This window comes from Vombatus ursinus, unplaced genomic scaffold (assembly GCF_900497805.2).
Source record: "Vombatus ursinus unplaced genomic scaffold, bare-nosed wombat genome assembly UNPS02014807.1, whole genome shotgun sequence".
NCBI classification, from domain to species: domain Eukaryota; kingdom Metazoa; phylum Chordata; class Mammalia; order Diprotodontia; family Vombatidae; genus Vombatus; species Vombatus ursinus.
The window spans coordinates 9,876,740-9,888,495 of NW_020954585.1; the positions used below are offsets into that span (position 1 = coordinate 9,876,740).

At 37.2% G+C, this 11,756-nt stretch overlaps 1 protein-coding gene across 2 annotated transcripts in view; it reads right to left on the reverse strand.

Annotated features, from left to right (window-relative positions):
- Window positions 1-11,756, reverse strand: part of LOC114052273 (UPF0505 protein C16orf62) — a 119,341-nt gene extending 107,585 nt beyond the window's left edge. For both annotated transcript variants that reach the window (XM_027874811.1, XM_027874812.1), the window contains exons 1-3: window positions 11,664-11,756; window positions 2,598-2,697; window positions 1,860-2,027 (exon numbers count right to left, since the gene is read on the reverse strand). In XM_027874811.1, the coding sequence (XP_027730612.1) occupies window positions 1,860-2,027; window positions 2,598-2,697; window positions 11,664-11,680 (285 nt within the window). In that variant the 5' untranslated portion in view covers window positions 11,681-11,756. The remainder of the gene's footprint in view (window positions 1-1,859; window positions 2,028-2,597; window positions 2,698-11,663) is intronic.

Sequence of the window (11,756 nt, forward strand, 5' to 3'; positions counted from 1 at the left end):
TTATTTTATAGTCTGCAAGTTTGCTAAAGTTGTTTATTTCAACTAGTTTTTTACTTGATTCTCTAGGATTCTCTAAGTATATCATCATGTCATCTGCAAAGATAGCTTTGTTTCTTCTTTGCCTATTGTAATACCTTCAATTTCTTTTTTCTTCTCTTATTGCTAAAGTTAACGTTTCCATTATGATATTGGACAACAGTGGTGATAATGGACATTCACTCCCGATCTTACTGGAAATGCTTCCAGCTTGTCCCCATTACATATGATGCTTGCTAAAGGTTTTAGGTAGATGCTATTTATTATTTTAAGGAAGACCCATTCCATCCTATTTCCTCCAGAAGATTGCCTCCTTTATCAAGTCTCTACTTCTACTCCTTTCACTCTCTTCTAAATTCTCTTTGATCTGGTTCCCTTATCATTCAACTGAAACTAATCTTTCCAAAATTACCTTTAGTCTTTTAATTGCCAATGATATTCCCTTCTCTCTAAGTTTTCATAACACTGCCCTCTCCTGATTCTCCTCCTACTCTGTTCTCAGTCTCCTTCAATAGATCTTCATCCAGGTCACTCCCTCCAACCATGGGTGATTCCCCAAGGCTCTGTCCTTGGCCCTCTACTCTTTTTACTCTATGCCATCTTGATTAGTGATCTCATTTCCCCCCCTCCCATTCAATTATCATCTCCATACAGACATAGATCCAGTCCTAACCTCTCAGTTGACCTCTTGTCTTACATCTCCAATTATCTATTGAACACCTTCAACTGGATGTCCCATAGACATCCCAAACTTGACATGCCCCAAACAGGACTTATCTTTCTTCCAAAACCTCCTCTCTTCTTAACTTTCCTATTACTGTTAAGGGTGCCACAATCTTCCCAGTCATATAGGCTTACAATCTCAGTGTTACTGACAATTCACTCTCTTGTAGGAGAAAGTAGCCCCATATCCAATTCGTTATGAATTATTATTTCTACCTTCACGACACCTCTCCTATACATTCCCTTCCCTCCTCCGACACAGCTGCCACCCTGATAGAAACCTTCATCACTTTATATCTATACAATTTCAGTAACTTTCTGGTTGTCTCACTGCCTCAAGTTTATCCCCTATTTGGTATATCCTCCACTCTGCTGCAAAAGTAATCATTCTAAAATTCAGGTCTGACTATATCGCCCTCCTATTCAATAAACTCCTATCCTGTAAACCCCTGTTACCTCCAGGATCAAATATAAAATCTTTGATTTTCAAGCCCTTTTCTATGTTTCCCAATCTTCTTACACTGTAACAGTTTCCCTGTACTCTACAATCCAGCAACAGTGACGTGTTCTCTAAACAAGTCACTCTATCTCCTCACTTTGTTTCTTTTCACTGTCTGTCTGTCATACTATGAATGTTGGATACAAAAGTGGGCAAAAGTCCACTGTAAATGGACAAAGAGATCAAAGAAAGAGGAAAAGGGTTCACTTTCTACAAAAGGTCTTTCCTAGGCCCCCTCAGTGCTAGCGCTTTCTCTCTGAGCTTACCTCCAATTTGCCTTCTCCATATCTTGTATACACTCAGTTGTTCACATATTGTCTTCCCCATTTGACTATGAGCTCCTAGAGAGAAGGGATTGTGTTTTACCTTTCTCTGTATCCCAAGCACTTAGCATAGTGCCAGGTACATAGTAGGTACTTGCTTGCTGACTTGCTTGTTGAATTTACATGGTGATTTAAAGTTTATAAAAGCACTTTCTCTGATTTGATACCATGATGTTAAGGCAATAATTACTTTTTTCATATAAAAGTATTTCCTAAAAATGGAGAAATGACAACATAAAAGAACTCCTTCCTTGATTAAAAAAAGAACATTCCATTACCATATTAGATGTGGCAGTCATTGGATCTGATGTTGCTGCAAACATGGAGAGTGGATCAGTACCATCAAGAACACTGCTCAAGGGGTCCACCATTGAGCTTGAGGAAGAAGAAGAAGTAGAAGAAGTACTTCCTTTCCTCCCCATTTTCTTGGTTTTTGATTCTGTGACCTGTGGGAAAACGTTAAAGAGATTTTACTATTCTTCCTAATCAAACAACAAAATGACTTTAGAATTTTCTCTTATGAATAGATGACTCAGTTGTACTAGCTTATTTATTTTAAGTCTGACATTGTTTTTGTTAATAATGAACACCCTGCCCAGAGTATACTACACCAGCTACTTCCTCCACAAGTCATCTCATATTCTCACAGATATTTTTAAAGCAGCATGTCCATATGGGACATGGTAAGTGAGGTTCCATTTTGAAAACAGCTACAGAAAAAGTTCCTTACTTGAGACAAGGCCTTAACCGTGCACGATCTTTCTTTTCTAATTGGAGAAAGCAAAAATAAACTAGATTCATCCCTCCTCCACCCCTGCAATAAATCAAATGTTCAAGTTAATTCCATTAATATGAAAGGAAATAATAGTTGTCAGCAACATAAGCAACAAAATAAAAGTCAAAGAACACAGAAATACCAGTGACATGACCAACTTCCAGTGATAAACAGGAAAAGATAAAGGAAGATAGCAACCAGTAATTTCAGTCAATGAGAATGTCATACATAACAAACTTACAGTTATAGGTTTCAGTGGATGATAATCTCCAAAGTCCAAGGGTATAGCCTCTAAACTACATGATTCAAATTCAGTTTTGTAGTTTCTCTGCCTTGAATGCCTGTTAAATACATGTATGCATAAACCAAGCAGTTAATAAAAGCCCATGTAAAAAAACACTTCTTGCTGAGCTAATTAGAATCACAAGATATTACACCTGGAAGAGACCTCAGAGATCATCTATCTTAATCCTCTCATTTTATAAATAGGGAAAGTGAGGCCAGAAGAGAAATGTCCCCTTCATGACCAAAAAGCTGATTATTAGTTTGTCTAAAATAGTACCAACCTTACAGAGTTTTTAGCTCTCTAGCCTAAAGTATCAAATGACCTTATTCCTATGAATTTTCCATTTACCAAAAATAGTTTAAAGAAAAATGAGCAGCAAATGAATTCCTTACAATAGCACAAATTATGTAACATCCCTAAATTTAAAAAAAAAAGATAGTTTATTTTTTTTTAAAACTATAGCAGGTTTCTAAGAATTGAAAGGTACTCTTCTGGGCTTAACAGTAAAACAAAAAGCTTTTGTGGAGAATTTTCATAATATCAAACATTGCATTTAATAGTGATTAAAAGATAAACTCATAAGTAACTTATAAGATGCAAAAACATACAACCACAACCTCAAATTTTTCCATAAACACTTTTATTTTTCAATCTGGTTCATTCTTTTAATAAGGCAGCACAGTGTAGTAGAGAGAATGCTGGACTTGGAGCACAGAAGACAGAGATTCAAAAATCACTTCTAACACTTTGTAACAACAGGCAAGTCACTTAACCTCTTTGTACCTCATGCCATTCTCTAAGACTCCACGATGAAGATGGAGGAAGTACACAGAATCTGTACATATTTACTTTCTTTAACAATAAGAAAAGACATAAGATTAAAAAGTAAAGCAGATTAAATACTCAGAAATATCTTCTCAAAATAATGAAAACAGCTCACTCTAACAGTCCTAAAGCAACCAGGGTTTGATTTCTACTTCTTTTTTCCCTGTTTCTTAAAAGTATTTTATTTTTTCCAATTACATATAAAGACAATTTTAACATTCATTTTTTAAAACTGAATTCCAAATTTTTCTCTCTCCCCCCTCCCTAAAATGGTAATAAGCAATTTGATATAGGTTATATATGTACAATCATGCAAAACATTTCCATATGAGTCATGTTGTAAAAGAAGCAGCAGACCAAAAGGAAAAAAAAATACACACACACAAAAAAAAGTGAAATTGGTATACTTCGATCTGCATTGAGACTCCATCAGTTCTTTCTCTGGACGTGGACAGTATTTTCCATCATGATGCCTTTGGAACTGTCTTGGATTATTGTATTGCTGAGAAGAGCTAAGTCAATCATAGCTGATCATGGCATAATGTTGCTGTTACTGTGTACAATGTTCTCCTGCTTCTGCTCACTTGTACATCACATGTACATCAGTACATGTAAGTCTTTACAGGTTTTTCTAAAATCCACCTGCTCATCATTTCTTATAGCACAACAGTACCACAACTTGTTTAGCCATTCCCCAATTGATCAGCATCTCCTCAATTTCCAATTCTTTGCAACCACAAAAAGAGCTGCTATAAATATTTTTGTGCATATTTTTCTATTTTTTTAATTTTCTTTCCCTTTTTTATGATCTTTTTGGGATACAGACCTAGTAGTGGTATTGCTGGATCAGAGGGTATGCACAGTTTGATTGCCCTTTGAACATAGTTCTATATTGCTCTCCACAATGGTTGGATAAGTTCACAACTTCACCAAATATCCATTAGTATCCTAACTTTCCCACATCCTCTCCAACATTTATCATTTTTCTTTTCTGTCTGTCATATTAGCCAATCTGGTAGGTGTGAGATGGTGCCTCAAAGTTGTTTTAATTTGCATTTCTCTCATCAATAGTGATTTAGAACATTTTTTCATATGACTATTGATAGCTTTGATTTCTTCATTTGAAAACTGCCTGTTCATATCCTTTGACCATTTTTGATTTCTACTTCTTGACAATAAAGCTACTAAACTGCCTTCTTTTTTCATGGGAACATAGACATACACATACATTCACTCCTAGCTCCTACTCAATGGATTTATACTCTGAAGGAGACAAGTGAAAAATAAAATAAGTGACTCACGACTGGGAAATCTTAATGTGTTATTTTTGAACATCTCCCCTGACAACTCAATAGCCTTCTTTAAAATCAGAAACTATTGTATAGATGCTTAATAGCTAAATGTCAAAATAAGTATAAATCTATACATAAATTTAAAATCTAACTACAGTCACAGAATCACCAGACCTGTAAAGACTTACATGCACTGATGCAAAGTGAAGTGAGCAGAACCAGGAGAACATTGTACACAGTAACAGCAACATTATGCCATGATCAGCTATGATTGACTTAGTTCTTCTCAGCAATACAATGATCCAAGACAGTTCCAAAGGAATCAAGATGGAAAATGCTGTCTACATTCAGAGAAAGGTGGTATGGATCCTTGACAGAATCCTTGACAGTTCTGACTTTAAGCTAACACCTAAACCAACAAAGAAGTCTATTTCTTTTCATCTAAGTACTGAAAAGAAGCAAAATCCTCAGCCATAAACTCCAGCATTTCACAACTGGAGATTCCTGAAACACCTCAGGCCAAGGAAAGAGAATAAAACCCAAAAGGCATACCAAAATGTCCTTTTTGTTTTCTTAATCTCTAATTTCCTGTTTTCCCCCTAAAGCTGTAGCCCTTTGAATGTTATTGTGGTCCATTCTCCTCTCTCTTCGATCTACCATCTTTTTCATTAGTTCATTCATTAGTTTTTGTAGAAACACATACCCAAATTCTTTGACAGGTCATAGTCATCATTGTGTCCTTCATCATTTCATAGAGATTATGCTATTTATTTTCCTAAATGAAATGGGGCATAGAATCATCCCCTTACATAGCACATTTAGATGTTATTTCTAAAGAAATTTAACAGGAAAAGAAAGGGAAGGTCACTAGTATAGGGAACTCCCTCCTGAGGAAACTCTCTCTACCAATTCTTTACAACTTTAAAATGAAGAGAAAGTGCCAACCAGCATTGGTCAAAGGAACAGAAAGGTGCTAAAACGTACATGAATAACTTTAAGAAGAAGCTAGAAAAAGACAGGAAAAAAAAGAGCAAATATGTGAACCTAACTCTGGTTAATGTATCAGAGTGCATTTGCTTGATCTGGAACTCAAACTAGAAAATGAGAACTTGCAAGAGCAAGCACCAGAGCTAGGTTGGGTAACAGAGTGCAAGGGAGAAGAAAATGCCTAAAAATAGAATGTAATTCAGTAGAAGAGAGACAGTGTGATGTGACAGATTGACTAGTGGACTTGGAGTAAGAAGATCTGGGTTCAAATCCCACCTCAAAGACTTACTAGCTGTGTGACCCTGCACTAAACTTTTGGGTCTCAGTTTCTTCATGTGCAAGATGAGTATTAAAAATAATGCCTACCCTTGCACATAGGTATAGATAAGGAAACTCTCAATCAATGAAGGTCTTAGAGAGTTGCCTACGGCAATAAGAGATCAAGTGATTAGGCAGAGTCACAGCTATTGCTCAAAAGTAGGACTGCAACCCAGGTCTTCCTGGTTCTCTGGCCAGGTTCTCTATCCATAAGGTCACATTGCCTCTAAGAGGATTAAATGAGATAATACAGATGTTAAGAGTTATATAAATGTGAGCTAGTATTTGGTAGTCATTATATAGCACACATTATTATACTTTGGAAAATGTCGATTCACTGATTATTGTTCCCTTAGAAATTTTTTTTTTTACAGATGATAAAACAATCCCCAAGGTTAGGGAAAACACTGAAACGATAAACTGATGGCTTAGCACATTGCTCTGCACATAGTAGGAGTTTTAAAAGTTTCATATTGGCCAATCAATTCAACAAAACATCTGCTGACGAGTTTTCCCCCAAAGGCTGACTTTTGACTACTTTTTAATTATTGAATGTATTCTTTATTATTTCATCAGTGCAGAGAACTCCTGGTGAGGAGCATCCTCTAGCAATGCAGAATGTGCCCTTCTATGTGATATCTCTAATGTCAGGGAGTTCCCTCAGGTCACTGAGAGATGAAGGAGTTTGCCCCCAGAGTCATATAGAAAATGTGTGACCAAAGGGGCAACTGAACCAAGGTCTGGCTTTAACTCTGAAGCCAGTTCTCCATCTGAAACCCCAAAGCTAAAGCACTAAACTATATACAATATTCAGTCAGCAATTTGTGAAGTAGACTGTATAAAAGCAGAAAGACATGTCTGACCTAAAGCTGAATTTGTGTTCTTTCCTCCCTCAAACGTTTTGTCCTACAATAATCAACATCTGTGTAAACATTATATTAAAATAGCAGTACTGTATAGTGAGTGATTTTACATACAATCTAATGAAACATAGCTATTTTGCATCAGGAAAAAAAGAGCAATCTTCTAAATGTATCCAAGAGGAGGCTACAACTTTCCCAAATCATTGTAGCCTCCTCTTGGATACATTTCTTCCAACAAGTCTTTAAAATTCTCTGTCCTTCTGAGAGTCATAAAAGCTAAGTTTCTTCTTTAAAAAAAAAAAAAGCCAATATAAAAATAGAGGAGAATGATTTCAGAAAAGCCTGGACTTACATGAACTGACTGAACAGTGAAGTGAGCAGAAGCAGAAGAATATTGTACACAGTAACAGCAATATTGTACAATGAACAACTGTGAATGACTTAGCTATTCTCAGCAACATAATGATTTAAGAAAATCTCAGAGGACTCATGATAAAAAATGCTATCCACCTCCAGAGAAAGAATTGATAGAGTCTGAACAGAGACCAAAGCACACTATTTTTCACTTTTTCTTTCTTTTTTTTTTGGTTGGAGTTTCCTTCCATAAAGGAAGGAAGGGAGAGAATTTGGAACTCAAAAAATTTTTTAAAGTGAATGTTAAAAATTGTTTTTACATGAATTAGGGAAAAATAAAACGTTTTTTTAAAAAGCTAAGATCAAACTTCCAAAAGTATTTTATGAAATATTTCCTTTCTGGGAAAGATTTTTCAGAAGTGGAATATGGCTGGTTGTGTTTGCCTTATTTCTCCTATGAGAAATATGTGGTTCTTGAATTGTCGCCTATAGCTTTCACTATTATTGGCTGTCATTTCTTCCCTTGTTTTCTCAGTTTTGCTCTACTAATGTAGTATTTTTACTACTGGAAAATATAAATATTTCTTATCATTGCAGAGGTTAAACTTGCTTTTTGTAAATTTAAACAGCACCCTCTACGGGATAGCTGAATATATAAAAGTTTGCATGGACACTAGGCAGCTGACAAAAGAAATGCTACTACATCTTACCTATCAATGTCTCTTGTGTTAAAAACCTGGCTTCCTATTTTAAATTGCTGTTTTTTATAAGAAACTATGGATGCACAGGCTCTATTATGGCTTATTCAGTTTACTCTTTATTTCCTCAAAATTGAGCTATTTAAATCTACTAACAAACAGTAGTAGTTAGTAGAAAAATATCTCAAGTGACCTTTTCCTTAGACAAACCTTTTTATCCATCCCTCCTACCGTTATTGTTGAGATTTGTTGGTTTTTTGTGGACTTTATTTTAAAGATAGCCACATAACACTACCCTTAAGAATCTAGTCTTTCCTTTATTTTATTCTATTTATTTTTTTTAGGCAATTGGGGTTAAGTGACTTGCCCAGGGTCACACAGCTAGTAAGTGTCCAGTGTTTGGTCTGAGGCCGGATTTGAACTCAGGTCCTCCTGACTTCAGGGCCGGCTGCCCCTTCTCTTTTTTTTTTTTTAAAGTGGATGGGGGCAGAAGTGGGAAAGAGAAAAAAAATAAATGTTGATAACTGAAAAGTATATATAAGGAACCGATGTTTGAGCAGAGCTTTGAAGGCAGCTCAAATGCTAAGGGAGAGAGGAAGTACATTTTGAATAAGAGAAAGGCTGTGCAAAAACATGTAGATGGAATACCACGTTTAAGAAACAATAAGACGGCCAGTTCAGCTACCTGAGAGTGACTGAAAGTGAGCAGTTTGTAATAAACCTGGAATAAATGCTAGAGCCAGATTGTGAAGGGCTTTAAATGCCAAGTGTATTTATACTAGATCCTAGAGGTAATAAGGAGCAACCAGAGTTTATTGAGCAGGGAGTGACATGGTAAAACCTGTGCTTTAGGAATAACTATAAATAAATATAAAACTATATTTATTTGTAAAATTAATATAAAATAAATATAATAAAATAATTCTCTTGTTAAAAATACATATACATTGCTGTGTATGCATATATACATACATATATATAACTTTTTTAAAGAGTCTAATCTTTCTATAGTTCTCCCTGATTTATCTGAGCTAATGACTTGACCCCTGAAAAGTTTTGGTAACAATGGATGAGAATTTCACCTGTGATTTAGATAGTACTTAGGGCACATCTGCTCCTGTATCATGTCATAATAGCAAGCATTTACATAACATATTAAGGTTTGCAAAGCATTTTACATTTGATTGTCACAACAATCCTGTGAGGCAGGTGCTATTATACTCATTTTGCAATAAGCAAACTGAGGCAAACAGAAGTTAAGTGATTTGCCTAGGGTCACATAGCTAGTAAGTATCTGAGGAACGATTCAAACTCAGGTCTTCCTAATTCCAAGCCCACCTCTCTAGATAGTGTGCCAATAAGACAGAAAAAAATATGCTAAAGTTTATAGTATGGTTAAAAAAAAAATAGGGAGAAAATGTTCCAGATCAGAAATCTCCTTACCCACATGTCATTGCATATGACAAACACTGGAATGGGCTACTTAACCCAAGCAGAGGGTCACAAGAATTTTTAACCCACAACGCCCCAAGAGCTATCAAAGGTCAGAAAAACCATCTCTTGGCTTCTGATTGGAGGAAAAGAGCCACTCCCTCAAAAAAAATCATATTGCCATTACTAATTGATACTTGTTTCCCTACCCCAAGGAGAACAAATCAACAAACTTACTGTGTGCCAGGCAATCAATCAATCAACATTTATTAAGTGCCTACTACGTGACAGGCACAGGGCTAAGAACTTCCTTCTTTGAGGGATGGGGCTATTAGTGTTTTATTTTTTTTTCTCCTTTTCCCCAGTGACCAACACAGTACCTGGCACATAGTAGGTGCTCAGGTGATGACAAAAGGAACAATTTCCCCCATCCCAAATCCTCATGGGTGTCCCCAGGCCAAGCCCTAACCTAGCCCTCTGTGGGCTTGATAGACTGTTTCAGTGGAGTCATAGTTCATTGATTCATTGTACCCAAAAAGTGATGATAAATGTATCAATGCCAAACTATTCTTTTCATTTTTCTCCTTCTCCATGGTTTTGGTTAAGATGTAGAAGATATAATGGTTGAATGCCATATAAATGGTAGGGATAGCTAATTTGTTGGACGAAAAAATTAGGATCCAGAAAAAACTTTACAGACTTGAGCTAGATCAAAACAAAGGAGATAAAATTAATTTGAGATAAATGTGAAGTCTTGCTCCTGGCTTCCCAGTAATCAACTACCTAAATACAATTTGGATGAGATATGGCTTATTACCATTTGAAATGAAGACTTAGGTGTTTTAGTTCATTGCAAGTTACATGTAAATCAACTATATGAGTAAAAAAAATCCTAATACAATCTTACATGCCAGTAACAAAAGTATAGTAATGCATGCTGCATAAGGGTAATAATATTTTCACTGGAAAGTCTACATTAAGGGCATTGTATTCAATTTAATTTACAACATTTTTTTTTTGGCTAGGCAATAGGGTTAAGTGACTTACCCAGGGTCAAAACTGCTAATAAGTGTTATGTGTCTGAGGCCGAATTTGCTGCCCCTCATTTACATTTTAAGAGGGACATTGACAAACTGGATTATGTCCAAAGTAGAGTGAAGATGGTGAGCATAATAAAAACCAAAACACATGAGGAAATATTCAAGATTTTAGGTGGGGAAGGAAAAACATGAAAACTGGCTTCAACTATTTGAAGGACTATAACATGGAAGAGGGATTGGGCTCGTTTTGTTTGGCCCTGGAAAGCCAAACTAGCTGTAAAAAGTCACAAGATGGGTGATTTTAAAGCAACGAGGAGCAAAAATAAACAAATTAGCAAAAAAACCCAACCTAATTCTCTAATAACTAGGATGTCTAAAAATGGAATAGGTTGTCTTTTTGTGTAGTTCTACTCTATTAGAAATGTGTTCTTGGCAACCTATAAAACCTATAAAAATGGTTTAAAGTTTATTTCTCCATGAAATTAGACACTGGACTAGAATATCTCTAAAGCCGCTCCAATTCAAAAACTGAAAGGAAGCCCTGAGGGGTGGAAAGAATCTTGAACCTAGAGCCCGGTCCTGAGTACGAATTCCTCCTTAGTACCTTACTACCTGTGCCCTTACATTCCGTGGTATCCTCCTGGCTGGGAATACAATAGGGGAGGGCCACCAAAAAAAAAAAAAAAGCTAGCCCTAACAACCCAGAGACTCCGATCCACCCAAGAAGCCTAGAACCTGCGAGTCCCTCCGGACAAGGAAGAGCAGGGGTCTGCGTAATATGACGGAAGGAAAAAATGGTTGGATTTGGAGGAGGGAGGCCTGGGTTCAAAACCTAACTCAGCTAGCTAGCTGTGAGTCCTTGATCCAGTCACTAAGCCTCCGCGGGCCTCACTTTCCTCATCTGTAAAAGGGGACGCCATCCTTTTCAGGTTTCTTCCAGAACGAGATCTCGGAGCCTCGGAGGACACCGAGGGGTGGGATGGGGGACGGGATGAGAGCGGTGGGCCAAACAGAGGGGGGAGGATTCGGTCGTGGCGGCAGCCACAGGAGAGAGCAGAGGAAGGGTTCCCCCTCCCACAGCGTCGCCCCACTCCCGGATGGCCGCCCTCGCCGGGCCCAGCAACTTAAGACGCCCCCCTACAGCTGCAGAGCAAGAGGTGACCCGTCCACTCCAACCTCCCGACAGCTTAGCCCAGGTGGGTTTCCAGCTTACCACGGAAAAGCAGCCATCTTCCCCCGTCACGAGACCGTCTCCGCCCCGCGCCGCCTCGCCCATTTAACGGCCTGCTGCCGCCATCTTTGTGAA